We start from the raw sequence: 18,389 nt of genomic DNA, 5'->3' as shown, positions 1-18,389 counted from the left end.
AGTCTGAGGCTCATGATAGCACAAAAACTTTCCAGTAGGGACTACAGATTGTACTTGAGGGTGTAATCTAAGGTCTGTTTGAAAACAGACCTCCTGCATAGCGGAACTGGGCTTGGGATCAAGGGCAGTCTTCGCTGTGATTTAACAATTTAAGAGGTGAAGATGTTCTGGCTCTAGCTACAGTTTTCTCATAAGCGTTTTGTCATGTCACATCTACTTTTAACTTGCTGGTGAATCCACAGTACTTTCTGTGATGACAAGCCACATGTTAGGCTGTCCTGGCACAACAGAGATACTATAGAACAGCTTTCTTATAAAAACTTGTCAGACAGTAGGAAAGTGGAGCACAAACTTGAAAACAGACACATTTCCAGAGCAGTTTTTCACATGGGATAGGCAAAGTGTCAGGAGAGGGCCAGGGGTGGCAGAGGATAAATTGCAGTTGTCTACTGGACCTGATGCTAGCAAACAATTTTCTACATACTCAGTACCCACTTCTTGTATTTGACTGATGCATGCACTTCTGACTTTACTTCCTTACTTGAGTGTTTTCCACGTATTGTTCGTATTCCTGCGTTACAAACTGTAATACAAGATGGTCCAGACTGGGTAGCTTGTCTCCATACAACAACTTGGCTTTGCACTGTACTTTGATAAATTATTTAGTGTATGTGCACACAGTCCGGAAGGATTATTTGAACTGCAGAAACCTGTTGTATAAGTACCTTTTTGGTTTTTCCAATTTCTCTTCTGTAGCAATGTAATCTCAGGCCTAGAAAGAGAATCAGGGCTTTTGGCGGGGCACAGTGACAAGGCGCTGTTGGTATCTTACTACTTTTCTAGTGTACTTTACAGTGGGATTTGAAAAATAAAATCATGCTGGTTCTCCCTATTTTTCTTCTATATTAACCCACAGAAAGGATGTAATAGCCAAGTAATTATATTATCTACTCTGGAGGCTTTATATTTTGCTTGTGGCTGGAGCAGCCAAGAATAAGACTTGATCAGAAGGGAGATACTTACAGGTATAGACAAATATATCATATACCGATAAATATAGATTATTTTCAAATCCAGAACTGACATGATAGATGTCTCTTTTAAAGAATGGGTATTTGATATAAAACCCTTTGTTATCTGCAGCCCTTTGGCATTTGTACAAACCAGAGCAGGGTAGGATCAGATCCAATGAAGCTGGTTTGGAGGGTAGCTACAGAAAGTGACCAGAGAGCAGAAGCAAAGGAGTTCCTGTGATGGGAAAAAGCTTTGTATTATTTACATGTTCACTCATATAGGCTGCTCTGCTGCCAGAACAGAGGAGTTCTGACACAAAACTTTAGAGCTCTAAATGTGAAAAAGTGGTTATCAAGAATAATTGTATCTAGCATCCCCATGAACTGCTAAGGGATCTAAACACAAAGTCACTGGGCAAGTGTAGCTGTGTATCTAATGCAGATAAGGTAATGCTAATTTAAAACAAGCAGTGTCTCCTGTTCCAGCAGAGCTGCTCTGATTCAGATAAAATCTGAAGGCTCAGGAAATGACAGGAGGATATTTGCTGAACCAACTTCTACATGGACTCCAATCCATCACACAGAATTTGTTCTGGAACAAAAATAAGAGTAACATAGAGATGAACTGCTTGATCAGGGATCTAGGCTCACCCTCCTGTTCAAATCCCGACAGACACCCAGAATCCCCCACAAGGGCTTCACAAGTCATGTTTAAAACAAAGCAATAAGAATTTGTTTGCCCTCAGATGTGAATGTCAGTTGCTCACATATGTACATTCCTGTTTCATGTGGTCCATCCCTGGAGGTATCAATGGACGCTGGATATTATGGACAAAGAACTGGCAGTGTAGATGAATCTGTCGTAACCATCATGCTCCATGCATGATTAATTTGTAAAATGGCACATGTTGCATCAATATTTATATTTGATCCATTGAGACAGCTAGTTAGCTCAGCATATGGGAAGCATTACAGTTTTGTGAGCCTACAATGTCATTTCTTACACAGGGTGGGTGTACATAACAAAAAGAATTGTGTTTATGTAGCAAAACATACTCACGCAGCCTATATCAATTGAGTTCTCGCACAGCCATTGAAAAGACAAATAAAAATACCATTAAAAATACCCAAGCACTACAGAAAATAGTTCACACAGAAGAATCCAAATGATGTGTATTCAGAAGAGAAGAGGAGTTTTCCTATGCTGGAGCCAGCAGTGACTGAAGCTGGAAATACCACCCAACAAGCAGTATATTCAGATGTTTAATTATAAAGATGAGAAGGGGGGGGGGAGGGAAGGATGGGTGGATTGAGATATCAGCTTAGAGAGAATTAATTTCAGGCCTTTGGCTCAGCAAATGTGCAGTTACCTGCCAATTTCAAGGTCAATGGATAGTTCCAAAACATGGTGTCAGTGTAGGAGCCTGCCTGGGTTGAAGTTTATTAAGAAACCTGTAGATATAATTGTGACGGTCAATGCTAAGGACTTTGAAGCCCCAAAAGGCCATCTTTAAGATTCTTGCCAGCACTCACATGATTTAAAATGGGCAAGGAACTGGCTGTGGTTAAAATCGGCTTCCTCGTTGTCCAGCTGATGGTGTTAATAGCAGTACTGCAGCACTACAGGCTCTCAACAGCTAGTACAGGCAGGAGGTGGAACACCTGGGTGGCGTCAACATCAGTCCCTTTGCCAAAGTTATGGATATCGCTGTTCAAGTCCATGCTGGGTTGTACAGGGAAGCTCCAAGAGTCTAAGAATGGGGCTGGCACTGGTGAATGCTCCCACCATCTACTAAACAGGCAGTGCTTACAACAGGCTGGCTTTGGACTTTTTAATCTTCCTTCTGAACACAGATGAGCTCCAAGTGCCCTGCTCACTCCTTAATGGATCATCTTCCTCACCCTTCCAGCCCTGTCTCTTCCCCTTTGCACTTAAATGTGGCAGTATTTTTGATGCAGGGAGTTTTCAAAGGATCTGAGTGACTGAGATGGTCACTGTAAAGTGTTTATAAATGACTTTGCAGCTTTTGGAATCCACTGTCAATCTTAACAAAAGCTGTTTAGTTACGTACTATTATTAAATATACTTTTAGTTTGTAAATGGTTGGAAGGCCTGGGGAAGGAGAAATGGGCTCTAGTATTTATATAGGCAAGAATAAAGTGCTTCCAAGGTATTTTTTCTCCATAAAATGGCAAGAACACATCAATTATCATCTGAAAGCCAACAAAGAAAGCTGAGTTATTCTCTTAAAGATTTTCTTTTTTTAAGAAGCCATTTTCTGGCCCAGATCTGGTGGGGGCTTTAATCCTCAAGCCCTGGATTGAAGGCAAAGACTGCCCTGTGGATGGGAGGGATAGTGCCATCGAAGAGAAGGCTGCAGTGGCCATTCCCATTTCCTCCACTCTCAGGGAATTAAGGTGAAGATGAAAGGCAAAAACCAGCAAAGGTTTTGGGAGGTGTATTTGTGGATTCAGTGGGTGCGCTTTCCATGCTTTCAGAGAGGGTCTCTCAAGTCAAAGTGTGTCGATGACTTACGAAATGGGAGGAAATGGCTTGTCTTGAACCCCAGTGTCAGAAGAGGGGGGATTCATTCCTTCAGAGGCTTTGCTGCCTTGCACTGGTTTACATTATCTGGGAGACTACAGCGTAAATGCGAAGCATGTGATTGCTAACTCCCCATTCTCTGCCTGCCTCCATTACAGCCCTACAGACTCCTCATGTAGCACTGGGAATAAGTGTGGTTCAACACTCATTATATTCCTTTTATTCATTTGTGTGCTCACATAGTGCTAATAACAATGCAGGACAATAAAAGATAGCACTAGAGTCTTAAATTAAATGCAGCTTTTCCAGTATCTCAGCAGGGTGGCAGGCAGGCCTATATTTCCAGCTGCTTTTCAGCAACCCCATTAATAAATCATATTTATTTTCCTGGAAGGATTACTGCTGGGACATCCTTCTGTTTTGGGGGCAAAATCACATTCAATATCCCAATATTATTTGTTGGACATGGGTGTGAAGTTTAGACTTGAGAATTGCAACTGCCAGAAACTCTGTGGTTGTTTTCATACCTTCCTTTAACTCCCATTTATACAGGTTTTTCCCTGTAGTTCTTGCCCACCAGCCTACATGCTATTCTAGTTAATGAGCAGCATTTCCCTTGTATGCGTTTAAGATGATCATCCTTTCTCAGCATGGGTCTGTCTGTAATGATTTACCCAGACGAATGCTGCATCAGAACACGTCTGAACCCTGGCAATCTTTGATCCCTGTAATAATACATCTGGACTTAGGCAGTGGCCAGTGTCTTCTGAAACTGGGGAATGTTTGAGTTCAGGTCCAAATTGTGTTGCTTGCACGCAGACAGTCTCAGATAAACAGCCCAAGTTCTCTTAATATTTCTCTGCTTACCCTATTGCTCAAAATGTTTGTTGTTTTGATTGTTCCCTCAGTTCCCTCCAACTTTACTCTGGCTTCGCTTTAAGAAGGCAAGAGAAAGAAGAGACCCAACAGCCTTATTCAAATATTATTAGTGACAATCATGCTAACTCATGTGCCAAGAAACTGTTTATCTACAGAGGATAAATCTGTAACTTATTTTTAATAGTAGAATCTCTCCTAATAGCTTGCATAATGACAACTCTTATTTCAGTAGAAATTTATGTTTTTAGAGTAAATTGCTGAGTATTTCCAGGGTCTTACATGGACGGGAAACATAGAAAAAGTAAATGAAAGTAAATCTTATCAACCTCAAGATATGCAAATGTGCAGTGTTCACCATCATAACCTCTACATGGTTGGGGAATAAGGAAGATTACCATGACAGTCTCTATAGCTACAGGGAGAATACTGTGACTGTCATAGTAATACCCATCTGTGGAAGCAAAGCTTTAGATTTTTGTTGGAAAGAGTTTAGGTAGGTGTAGCAAATGATGAAACAACCATGTAAAATGGAAGCTTTAGGTGGAATTCTTGTTTGGGGTTTTCTTTATCAAGTGCATGTCTAAGCTTAATACAGTGCAAGCATATAGAAAATGTCATAATTGTTTTAGCAATCTTTTGGCACAGATTGACCAAATATGAACCTGACCTGCTTCCATTGAGCTACAGTGCATTGCAGGTGTCTTGAACGATCTGGTTCGTGAGGTCTTTCTTCAGGTATTGCAGAAGTGTCATCAAAACTGAATGTTACAGTCCCTGTTCAGATCCTGATCCAACGCAGAACTCATTCAGTGAGCAGCACACTGGAACTTGTAACAGCACTTAGGTTTTGTATGGTGAAGGGCTATGACTAGGATTCTGGTTAGTTGGGTTAATTTTCACTTAAGGAGAACATATTTTTCTCTAAACTAAGTACCACTGTAGAGGTCCATTTCTCCGGGATGTCTTTGAGTTCCTCAGATGGAAATTGCTATAGAAACACAAAACATTATTTTAACCTGCTGTGCTTGAAGGAAGCTAGAGTGGGTTAGTATGAAATCTGTGATGGTATCTGGAATAACTAGTGTGTGTGAAACTCTTCAGTTAAATCTTCTGTAGCAAAGTTCATGCTTTCAGTGTTAGGGAAAACAGTGTTAGGGGGTTGCTGCATAACCAACTCAACACCATTCCAAATGAGTGCTCCCCTAATTCCCAGTGTTCTCTTCCCATGCAGGTTTTCAGTCAGATGTCTGTCTTAGTCTTGATCTCAATGTATAGAAATACTTTAACCTTGCAAACAAAATAATGGGGACCTCTGGTTGTTGTCATTAGAAAATTGGCTGCGATGGAATCATTGGCTCAGCTGCCAAAGAGGATCGCTGTGGAATCTGCAGTGGTGATGGCAAAACCTGTAAAGTGGTGAAAGGCGACTTCAACCACACCAAGGGGATGGGTGAGTAACCCTCAGCAGCATTTTAGTGGAGTGGAGGCTTTCTCAACTGCTTGAGGAGAGTTAAAGAGTGGCAGTAATAGCTCTTCTTCTTGGATAGCATTGGACTCATCTGCCCTAGTAAACACATAACAAACACAAACCAAACCCCAACTCAATTCCAATGTGATAACTCTCTCTGCTTCTTATCCAGTTGCCCAGATACCAGCCATTGCCTCTGTCTGAAATTCAGAATGAAGGTGTTTCTCATTTTGAACGCTACAAGTGCTGTTGATTTTAAATAAGGGACAAAATTGCAGTGTCTTTTTCAGTGGGAGAGAAGTCTGATTTCAGCATCATCTTTGAGCTCTTTGAGAACTCAGAATGATGCATGTTGCATGTTGTAGATGATTCATGTTATAATCAGGATATCTCAGCTAAATGATAGAGCTCTCCCCTCTGAATATTTTCACTGATTCCCTGCCAGCAATAATATCCACATGGGATACAAGAGCTTCCGGCCAGAGTTAAGACTTTCCCTCTCTTGTTAAACATTAATGTATATACAGCTTGGTGTCTCAATTAGTCTTTGTTCCAGAGTTTTTGTATTGCCCTTCTGAGAAACCTGTTATCACACATCCTAATCAGGCAAAGGGAGGGAAAGCCAAATTCAGGACTTGCAAGCTGCTCCAAGAGGAAGGAATTGTCCGGAAAAAATTATTTCCTTTTCAGTGAATACAGAATTGCCATTTCTGTTTGGAGAAATAGATTCAACACGTGCTGCTCTGAGGCTGAGTTCAGCAAAGCATGTAAAGATTCCCTTTAAGCACACGATTCGGTTCTGTTTAGTTACTAAAGCCACATGAGTACTTAACAGCTTCCTTTAATCAAGGTCTCAGCATTGAAGTCTTAGCCTCTGATTTTGTTCATTGATCTCTTCCTCTGTACCCTGCTCCTCCTCATCTTTGGAGCTAGCTTTATCTGTCACCTTCTCCGAGATGCAGTTAGGATTTCTCACCTGCACCACATCTTTCTGGAGCACATTCATGATGTTGCATTGCTAGGCCTACCTGCTGAATGGTTACCTGCATTATTGCCTTTGACTCTTCTGTCCCACTAATTTTCCACCTGCTTATGTGAAGGCGTTTGCCTTTGATGCAAATGATAGAAAAATTTCTTATTTCCATTGAAAACCCCTCCATTTCTGCAGTTGATTTTATAGCTGTTCATGAACTTCTTAATTTCGCCTGAAGAGTATCTCTCTCTTATCTTTTCCAATGAGACTATAAAACATCTTGTGCAGATAAGTAGGAGATTTCTGGGTCACTGCCAGGAGGTTGCACCCGTTTCCAACTAGGCAGACTGCTGGAGGGTGGTAACTTCACAAGGCTGTAGGAACAGAACACTTTCAGCCTTAACTAGTTGTCTGGCTGCCAGGACACTACAGGAGGATTTCACTTCCAGTGCACTGCAAGCTAAGAAGAGATGGCTGGCTGAATCATGGTCAGTGGGCAAGCATTTATTAGTCCTTATTCTTTGCTGATCATTTCAGAAGCACAAAAAACTGCTACAACTGTTGCTTTGCCAGTACAGTGTTTCCACCTTTACCCATCTCACATAATCTATGAGATAATTGTGTCTACAGTTATAATCTCATAAACATGCATTAGATGTTTTGATTTATTAATTTTAAAGGGAATTAAATTGTGTGTGATAATAGTTTTTAAAAAATAACATCCACAAAATGTCAAACGTTCTTCCAGGTTGAAATCATCTTTGCTTTTTATTCTTTTAAATTATGCCCTTTTAATCACCATCTAAAATGGAAGGAATATTGAGAGTCTTTTAATTATTCACTGTTCATGTATTTCTGCTTTTGGATTTCTTTGATGTTAGACACTGAAAGCAGACTTGGGTTGGTTTCACTTATGATTCCCATCCCTGATTCTGCAAACCTTTTGGGCATTGTGAGTTACTCCCATCAATTTCTGCTCATGCATTGCTGTTCTGCAGGATCAGGTCCTTGGGTTAACTTACTGAATCTCATGCAGCAGGCAAAGCTCCAGGCTTGGTTCTGAAGTATCACAAACAAACATGAGGTTACTCAAGAGATAAATTGGCCTTTTTTCTTTAAATTGACATGTAAGCAAATATGTGCAACAATCTGACAGAAGTTGGAGCAAAGGAGAGTACACAAGATGACTCCAGTAACAGATTCAGCATTTGGATGTGTGAATGTTTGCACAGGTCAGTGGCAGATCCCCACAAACTTGCTGGGATCCAAGTCCAGGCCAGCACACTGAGTCAAGCATGCTTGATTTATTGTTTCAGAAGAGAATAGACTTCAAACATCGAGACATTGATTGTTTTGGAGTGGTGTTTGTTTTGGGGATTGCAGCTGCAACCTCTGGGCCAGATCCTCAGCTGCTCTGCACATGGGACTCTGTGGACTGCAGGATTGGTCCCTGCTACATGTCCTCTGTGATTGCAAATGATGTTACCAAGCTCTGTTAACTGAACTTAATCCATGCCAACTCCTTTCTGTTTCTTAGTAACCAATAGTCATTGTAAGAAGGTTTCCACATGTGTGATGGCAAAGGCAAAGGCTGTTCCCAAGTGTTTCTCGTGTAAGATACTTGAATGCTGTTTGCAGTGTCAATGGGTGTTGGTAACATCCTTTGGTGTTGGTTCTTTGTCCTCTTTTGGTTGGTTTAGTTGGGGAGATTGGTATCAAAAGCCATGGATAAACTTCAAGTCCTTTTGCTATTTAGCTTGGTTTGTCAAAGATACCAAGTACAGATACTTTCCTGTCAGAAAACCTGTCTGCATGAAAGAAAGCCAAATTTTCATTAACCAGGTAAAAAGAACCAGATCTATTTCTTTTTTTTTTTTTTTCCAACCTTAATGTCGGGGATGAGATTCTGCCACCCTGGTGGGGCATAATGGCAGAACATTCAAAGTGTCTCATAAAGAGATCCAGCAGTTCACATCTTGCCACCTGCGATCCACAGTGATACAACCAGAAATGTGTTCCATTTCTCTTTTGAGGAGGAGAGCAAAAGCCTTTATTTGTGATGTTAAGCATCACATACGCTTGTTTGCAGCTGGTTTCAGTAGACCAGCTGAATGCACTGTTTAGACTGAGGTTTACTTTTGACTGGCTGCATGCTCTGTACTCATTTCTACAAAGTCATTTCTCAAAACCAAGCACAGACTTGTTCTGAAGTCCATCTGTCTCCCTGCCACTGTACAGGAGACCTAGAAATAAAGACAGCTCTTTGGCTTGTGTCTCTTGGGTAGCTGATTTATCACTGCTGCCTTCTGCCCAGACCCCAAAGCTGTGCCTGTAATGCTCGGAGACCTGCACTGAGAATGAAGTCTGTATCTGTCTCTCTTGATTTTTCTCAACCATATCAAGATTTTCATGGCTGCCCTTTACTTGTGATCCAAAAGAAGGATCACAGACAGGTATTTGAGGTTTTTTAATGGCAGAACATAATAAGGTGAGATATGCCAGTTGTTGTAACTATAATTTGGGGCAGAGTGTATCTTTCTAGTAATTTTTTAAGATGGCGAAAAAGGTGTTTTATTGTGTACACTACTTGTCCAGCGTGTGTTTTAAGAGGAAGAAAGAGTATTTGAACACTAGAGCTGCAGTTCTGGTTAGGAGCATCCTTAGCCAACAGAAGAAACCATTTTTTTTGTCAATAGGGTGTATATCTAAATAATGAGAAAATAGAGCCCTAGGGCTAACTCTGGGATCTCTTATAAAGGTGTAAGCACAATATGCAAGTTAGAAATCCCAGCAACCAACTTCACAGCAATAGTAGGAGGCTTTGAAATCTATCCATGGCTCTCCAGCGAAATGATTTTCTTCCACATGAGCTATCCCATGGCTGGAAGTGGGCAGGTGCCAATGGAGGAGTTACCCTCAAGCTAATCACAAGTGAGAATCATCTCCACTATTCAGAAAATGGACATCTAGTTACCTCTGGACATATTTCCACTTCACTGCAACAACTAGCACTAAGCCAAAGGTGCGAGGTGGGAAGGATCATGGAAACTGAGATACCCAGCCGGCATTTATTCCTAACGTAGTATGGAAGCTGTGCTGGCCATGACCAGCAGGTAGGCAGGGCAGCCTGTTTTCCTTGGCTTCTACCCTGAGATCTTTGTTCAAAGCACTTTTGGGAAGTTTGATAATGGGATAAGTTTTCTCACACCTAATTTTCCTGTATGTACAGAGATAAGATACAAGGGTACAATGCCCAGAGATCAGTACTTTCAGCCATGGGATAATTTTTCCTTTACCTCAGAGTCCCTCTTTCACTGCAATGTGAACCAGGAGAAGGGTTTTGTAGTACATCTATGACATTCTGAAGTTCACACTAAACTTTCTGTTCTGTCTGGGAATAACAACAATGGCTAACAATGGATTTTCCTGTGTGAGCTACTTTTCTTCTGCAAATCTCTCCAGCATTTAAATGAAGATACAGTAGCCACTGTTCACATATTAATCTCCTTGATGACAAAGCCACCTCTTTGTTCTGGTGTCTCTCCTAATACGAGTTACACCATATAATTTGTATCTAGGATTTGCTTCAATCACAGTCTTACATTCCTGAGACACTGATGTAATGCAGATTATCCAGAAAGATTGGTGCGTGCCAAAGTAACTGTTCCCAAGGTGGAGTATACTACATACAACACTATAAATTATCAAATAATGAAGTTCTCCTGTTGTACTTTCAAAGCCTCATCTTAACAGTCTGATTTATGGGTGAAATTACTAGAAATACTGCCTGATAGTTGCCAAATCTCATCAGTCTTTAGCCAGTTCCTCATTTAAAGCAGAACTTTAAGCCCAACGTTGCAACCCCCTGCATTGCAGACAATTATCCTAAGACCCAACAGATCTTTGAGAGTCCTTGACTCAGGGCCAGCTCTGAGACTTATTTTTTGGTCTCACTGGCTGACACTTGATAATCTTTCTGGCAATCTGCAGTTACAGTTTGCTGAATAAAATGTGCCCGGAAAACAATGGAGGTGTTTTCTGGTGCAGTTATCTCAAAGATCAGGAATATTCTGTGACTAGAAGCCTCACATTAGCTCTAAGGACCAGACTGGAGCAGTGGTGGCAATCGGAGTTTGTACCTGTGGCAAATTTGCATGGATGACACCTAGTCTGTTTGCAATGGGATTTGACGACTAACTCACAAAATGTTGCTGGAAATAACAAATGAGAGTGTCAAGATGCTCCCAGTGGGACATGCCCAAGAATTCTGCATCTCCAACAGGACAGGTCAGATCCATACAACTGCAAAGTGGTTTGCAGTTCGCTAACAGAAGAGTGCAGGTCAGCAGTCGGGTTTGTGCCGCAGGATCTCAGTGAGTTAGCACGGTATGTTTCACCTTTTTCAGGAGCTGTGAGTCCAACCCCCCCAAGCCATTAATCAGGATTAGAAATTACATGAGGAGAAAAATCTGGTGTAAATCCAAACTAAACAGTCTCCAGAACTAATACGCTATTAATAGCTTACACTACTCTATTTACTATTGTAAATAGTGACATAAAAGTCAACTTTTCCACGTGGTGTTTCTCTCATGGCACAGTGATGAAATGAGAGTGTATTTATGGCACTAGCTGAACCTCGAGCACAGCTCCATAGTTTGCTCACCTCTAAAGCAGTGTGACACACTCCTGGCTGCTGCTAGGGCAGGGGACGGATCCAAAGTTCACTGAAGTTAGTGACTGGCTTTCCACTAAATTCAATAGAACTTTGTATCCAACCCCCGCATGATTCAACTCTGGCCATTTGTATCTGGCGTGTGATTTAAAAACTAAATAAGTAAATATTTCCCCAGTAGGTACATTACATTACCTGAAACTTGGGCATGTTTTAAACTGGCTTCCTAACAGGGTGCTCAGGTGTGTCATAGGGCCTGTTTCTCCATGATAGACTGTCATTAATCACACCTTTGCTGGGTGCTACTGTCTGGTGATAACTGTCACTTGGGTTTGGAGATGCATGGGGTGCAGTGAGGATGTTTGACTTCTGAAACACTGATTTGATTGTAATTTGGTATCTTAGCTGATGAAAAAACAACTCCTGGCAATGTCTAGGATAAAATCCAACATCTGCTTTGATTTCATAACAAGTTTCAGTATTGGCTTTAAGAAAATTTACCCTGGAAGTAATGACTTTCCCGACTCTGTAAGAGCAAATGGGGGAGCTGCTGCTCTGGCTTCTGTATACAGGCAAGGTTTTCAGCTCTGCTGTCCCTCTTTCTGTTTGTCTTGCAAGGGATGACTGACTGTTTCTGAAATATCCTGAGTAAAGGAGAAGTAAGGAGGAATGTGTCATTCAGATACAATGATTGGGGAAAAAACATGGCTGAGTGCAAGAGAGGTCACTGTTCTTCATGCCAGCATTTCTACAGCCCATTGCTCTAGATTGCCCACCATTTCCATAAAGGCAGGGCTGACACCGAACAGTTTCACAGAGCCTTTAAAGCAAAAAGAGGGATGAGGGAACATACACGATAAGGTACTTAAAATCTAAAAGAAAGATGAGATCAATAACCTAAAAGAGGTGCCAAGTTATACACTGCAAAGTAAACTGGGTGGCCAATTAGAAGGAATCAAGTAATGGTTATGATGAGATTGGTGTCATTCACAGGGGCCTGATTCAGAGCCCAATGAAGCCAGTGGAAAAACTCTGCCTGGCTCCTAGACCTTTGAAATGGGCTCTAATGTTCCTCAGCTTCCTAGTTTAAAGGCTTCCACCCCATGGAACAAGTTAAAAAGTTAAAAGCTTCTACCCCATGGAACAAGTTTGTAAATAACTCCACATGGCTCCATGGAGGGGGAAAATAGGCTGCATTTCCTTGTAGCTCCTGATTATTCTTCCTGTTATTCTGTCAAAAGTGGTATAATAGTATCATATTGCTGGTGGTTGAGAGAAGCATGAAAAGGCCAAGAGGGTTTCAGAAAGATAAAACCCTAGAGAATTCTATAAAAATATGATGGGATGCTGTTGAAACTTTTCCTACAGGTCAGATGCTGGAATGGTCTCGTGTGCCATATGCATCTGCTGGCAGTGTTTAGAGGGACTGGTGGTCAGTCCTTAAGGAACTTTCAGCTCTGTTGTTGCATCAAATCTGAGCTGTGGAATTCTGCTTTAGCATCCTGATGCATGGAGACCATTACCTTTATATCCTCCAGAATTTCTGTACAGAAAGCTGATGTGTGAAAATGCCTTTTCCCCCATTTATTCCACTAATTCCTTTTGTTTAGTTTTATCATTGTCAAAGTATTTTGTGGAAGTGAGTCCTTTCAGATATCGTTCATAACCCCAAGCAGGGTTTTTATGGGAAAGCAAGCGTATCTGTTGGAAACTTCATTTCAGATCCCAGATGTCTGTTCTGTGCTCTGCAGTATTGCTCCTGACTGTGACACTTTGCATCAGCTCAGGAACAGTCCTCATGCATCCCTGTCAGTACTGCAGGAGAGCCAGGGTGATTCAAAAGGGAGCAAATCTAATTAAGCCCAAGCCTCAAGTCACAATTAAGCAGCACACGTGCATTTCTCTCTCTTCTCAGACTCAAATGTTAGTCATAACCATGCATGTCACAGCAGTGAAACTTGGCTGCCAATGCAGGGATCTCATTTGAAGTGTTTCCCACCCATTCCCCAACTTGGGCTGGAGTTGTTTTTTCATGGTGAGATACTGAGTGATTGATGCCTCTGGCTGCCTGTGGCGTGTTCTCATCCATCTGCTCTTTTGTTGCCATAGGTTACATCGAAGCAGCTGTGATCCCTGCAGGTGCCCGGCGGATCAGAGTGGTTGAGGATAAACCTGCTCACAGCTTTCTGGGTAAAAAGACAAAAAACCCAAATGTTTTCCTTCAAATCTCAGCTCTCTTTTCTGTTAAAATGACCCTTCGCTAAGTGACCTGTAAGATGATAAGTTTGTTGTTGCCAGGAAGTGGCTGTTGATTTCATTCTTGTTGCAATCTCCCTCTGCTTTATGGCTTGGTTTCATGATGTGATAGTGTGTGACACTTACAGGCCCTGTGCAATTTGGAAGGACCAGAGAATACTTCTATGTAGACAGAAGTATTCCCAAACAGAACTTGGCAGTGGATTGAACATAACTGCCAGGAGCACACAACTTTGGGAAAGAGAACAATGCATTCAGAGAAGGGAATGACAGAGATACAGATAGGAAGGTGCCCAACTCAGACTGAAGGAGAGGCAGGACAGGGCAGCAGATATCCCTCAATAACCTAACCATGTGGTCGCCTATACCATTTCCTGCAGTGGCAGGTTTTCACTTGATGCTGTACCCAAGACCTGATCCTGCACTCTGAGATGGGCTAGCTGTGGCCCCCAGTTCACTTGTCCCTATTTTCTCAGGCCGAACAACTTGTTTAATCCTCTTCTCATATCTACTTCTGCATTCCTTTTGAGGAAAACAGGCTTCCTCTTCTCTTCTCCCTGTTGGAAACAAAGTTTTAGACATGAGTGATGGGTCATATTTGTATGTGAGGCTATTGTAGGGCAGAGTCTGTCTGCAAATTTGTTGTCCAGTTATTCATCGTTTAGATTAAAGGTTTGAAGGACATTTGTAAAATGCAACCAGCCAGTTACAATACACATCTGTCAGTCTGGTGATCTGTCTCTTCTCTCCAGTTTTAGGGGTGTTTCTTTTTGTGCCATTATTGTGCAGTAGATGAAGGGCTTTAGCTCCCATCTACTTCTAGGGAGACCAAGTCACAGGAATGCTGATGCCCCATTGCCCTGCATTCACACAGGATGCCTGTGTAAGAGGAGGGAATTGAAGGGAAATTGTCCAAGGCCCAAAAGAACACCCAGCACATTGAAACATCCTTTGCACACTCAGAGCTGCATGGACATACATAAATGGGGGAATTCTGTCTCTCTTCTTTATGCTATGTGGGAAAACAAAATGGTAAGAGAAAATCCCAAACTTCCTCCTTTGCTCAGTGAACTTTTGCAGCTTATAGGTCCCTGCATTGTCAAACCTCAGCTGTTCTTGCTGTTGATGAGTGTATTAACATATTTTTGTCCTTCCATATCAAACAGTGTTTCAGCCCTTCCATGTGCTGATATTCTCATTGCAGTGGTTGGAGCAGGTGCATGTTGCAGCTGTCTCTTAGCCTAGCAAGTATTAGTGCTTTCACTTGTGCATGTTCTGGTTCTCTCAAAGTGAGCTTCTCAAAGCAAAGACTTTATTTATCCAAAAGCTCAAGGTTTTAGGCTAGAAAAGCACTCTGAAAAATGGAATTGCTTCCAGAGATACATCAAGCCTGTGATAAGAACTGGGAGGATTAAGAAACTAGTTGCTCTCTGTTTTGCAGAAGAGGAAATGGAGGTGTTGCAACTTGCTCATGGATATGCAGGGAATAAGTAGCAGAGTCAGAATAAGACCCTTGATTTCTGATTTCTATGTCTGTTGCTTATAATCCTCCATGTCTGCAGCCAAAAGAGATGTTAATATCCAGTCCTGGGATATAGGATGCTGCTGAGAATATTTTTATAATGATTGTGCCTTAGGATTTCAGGTCTAGTGATATTTGTTTTCTGTCTTGAGATGCTACCAAAGTTGGCAAGATCACTGGGGAAGATGCTTTTGTTCTCTGTCTTTAATTCCAGATTCAGGGGAAAAACAGAGAGCAAATCATCAGAGGGGAAAAAAGAGGGCAAATTATGTCATTCAGCTGCCCTTAGGTCAAAGGCATTGGCATTTGTGCCACTTCTTGGTAGGAAGCACATATCACTACTGCTAGTACTTCCACTATTGCTGCAGCCAACTTGCTGGGAGAGGAATACGCCTACACGTAAGATGTTTGACATAGCAAAGCACTGGTGGAACAATGAGAACCAGTGTTTCCTTGGGTTTTGCAAATACTCTGCCTTCTGGAAGCCAGCCTTTTTGTTTCTCTTGGTGGGATTTGCACAGGGTATTTGTCCAGGGCTTGGGCTTGGCAGGTAGCTAACAGCACTGCAAGTGTTAAGTGGAGCTAACAACTGCCTTTCGTTGTGACCACGCAACCTTTGCTAAAGCAGGTATTTCCCCACTGAAGGTTAAGACTGTGTGTATTTGAGAGCAGTACATAGCCCTGTGTGCATCACATAAAGGTAGATAAAAATCTGGCTATTTTAAAGCTTTTAGCATTTTGGGTCATGTTCAGGAGCCAGGAGAACATCTTTAAGCTTTTCAGAGTTTTCTCTTTCAAGGGACACTGGACACAAAAAGAAGATACCCAATGTCTTGCTAACCTAAGCTGAAAAATACCAACAGAAGTGTTCCAATAGGATGAAAAAGATGACCAAGAAAACGAACTCCAATCACTCTGATAGGCCTCATAATGCATTGTAAATCTAGGACTGAATATGGAAGGATTTTCTATTTCAATTACACTGACAGAGTTGAGTCCAGTCAGGTCCTGTTTCCATTCAGAACCGGGTACAACACTTTGGAAACGAGCCCAGCATAATTTGGAATCATTATTCCATGTGCTGGGAGCAGTGCCTGAAGAATTTCCCTCCACCTACAGGCAACCCACGCTGGCTGCCTTGGCTGGCTTTAATGCTTAAAAACCACCTTGAACAGGAAATGCCTCTGCAGTTTGTGTCCACAGGCTGGGAAGTAAGCTGGAGGGACCCAAGGTGAAAATAAAGATCTGAGTAGGTGCCAGGTTTAGAAGAAGATTGGTCAGTTCCTGTTTTCCAGCCAACAAGAAAAAAAGAAGTTATGGGTTGTTGCTGGGGTTCCTTTTCCTTTTGCTTCTTCTACTGTACAACTTTAAGCCAGAAACATGTTAGATCTGTAACAGTGGATTCTTACTACTACCTAAATGTACCCACAGTGGGGGGAACAGAAAGAGCTGTGCTTCTCTACCCTGTTTGAGGCACAGGGTCCCAGGAGAACTGCAGCTGGCTGTCCAAGGCAGAATGAATCCTGTGGGTACCAGCTTAAATCAGTGAAGGCTGCTTGGCAAAAAGGGCTCATAAAAGCTTTCCTGTTTGGGCTTTTCCACCACAGTCAAACAAGTTCTGGCCGCTGAGCTCTCAGGGAGTTTGGGCAAGTGTTCTTTGTTGCATGCTTTGCTTATTCTCTGTGTGTCACAGAAGACACTGGAGAAAGAGCAATACTCTGTCTAAGAGACATGAAGGTTTTATAGCTGCAGCATTGATCCTTACTGATGGGGCACCTGTGTGCAATGAAGACAGTGGCAAAAATACTTCAGCCCAAATACTTTACTGAGTTTCCAGTGCAGTCCCTGCAATCCTCAAGGAGCTGTTTCCAAACTCTCTGTCTCCTCAGTCACTAAGGGAGCAGTGCCTCCAGCAATCAAAATCAAACCTTACCCAGAAAAGAGGTCCACAAAGATTAAACATTTTCTTTTTCATCAGTGAGTCGACTTCCTTTGGTGATGAGCTGGAACCAAAGCATAGATTCAGTCGTTCAAGCTCTTTTACACTGTTTGAGCATTTGCCACGCTATCTTTACTCGTCAGCCATACTGCATGGAGATGGTTTTATCTCATTCACAGCTTTGATTAGTCATGTTCAAGGCTCCTCAAGGCCAGTGTGATGGCTGCTTTGATCTGCCTGGAAGCCACGAGGCTCTGGCAGGGGAAAGCAATCCTACTTCAGGATTTTGTCTGGAGTTTGCAGAGGGTACTTTGTAAATGGAGGAACAAAGCAGGAAGAGAAGTAAGCCGCAGAGAGAGTTATATTGTGGTAGCATGCAAATACCAGGTCATCATCATACCCCTTGTCTATGTGCCAAAGAGAGCTTCCCTCAGAAAACCGTTCCCTCACATACATCCCACTCCTCCATGGGAAACCATACATGCAGTTTCCCTTCACCCTGATTTTGGATCACATAGTGGAGCCATGAGAGCTGTCAGGAAGGTTGTGTGCAGTATGACAGAAAGATATTCCACCTTTCTCCAGTAACTTCCCAGGATGCAGATCCTCAGAAAGGCACATACAGATCATAGAATCATAGAATGATCTGGGATGTGGAGGACATTGGATGGAGCTCCACCTGCTCCAGACTTCCCCCAAGGTTAGATACTACAAATGATGTTCAGTTGGTAAATTGAATGTGCCCTACAATATTGCTGGGCACTGAGGCCAGTGGTCATGGAGCATCTTGTGTATGAGCTCTCAGCCCCCAGTGAAGGGGGCTGTCTGCATACTGCTTATTGAGAAGAGATCCTTCATAGTTCTGGATCCTGACCCATGCTAGGAGTTTTTTGGCAGAATTCAAGTTGACCTGGGCCATAAAATATGCTAGGGACTGTTTTAACAACATAGAGGTTTCCAGGTGCCCGGGGACATGTCTGTGCACTGTACATAGAACAGGCTAAAAATAGGTTTCCACTGTGAGATGGTGCCCTATGCTGAAATCACTTCAGGTATCTTCTCTTACATGCAGCAGAACCTCTGAGATCTGTGGAACCAGGCACTTGTCCTGTTGAGCCAAAT

At 42.2% G+C, this 18,389-nt stretch overlaps 1 protein-coding gene across 1 annotated transcript in view; it reads left to right on the top strand.

The window, feature by feature from the left end:
- Window positions 1-18,389, top strand: part of ADAMTS17 (ADAM metallopeptidase with thrombospondin type 1 motif 17) — a gene marked incomplete at both ends in the record, with an annotated part of 167,710 nt that overhangs the window by 108,469 nt on the left and 40,852 nt on the right. Inside the window, 3 exons of the mRNA XM_080625984.1 lie at window positions 5,767-5,887; window positions 8,416-8,490; window positions 13,660-13,740. Coding sequence (XP_080482110.1) covers window positions 5,767-5,887; window positions 8,416-8,490; window positions 13,660-13,740 — 277 coding nt within the window. The remainder of the gene's footprint in view (window positions 1-5,766; window positions 5,888-8,415; window positions 8,491-13,659; window positions 13,741-18,389) is intronic.

The sequence above is a fragment of the Psittacula echo genome, assembly GCF_963264785.1.
Source record: "Psittacula echo genome assembly, chromosome: 10".
NCBI classification, from domain to species: domain Eukaryota; kingdom Metazoa; phylum Chordata; class Aves; order Psittaciformes; family Psittacidae; genus Psittacula; species Psittacula echo.
This window is presented reverse-complemented; position numbering and strand designations above follow the sequence as displayed.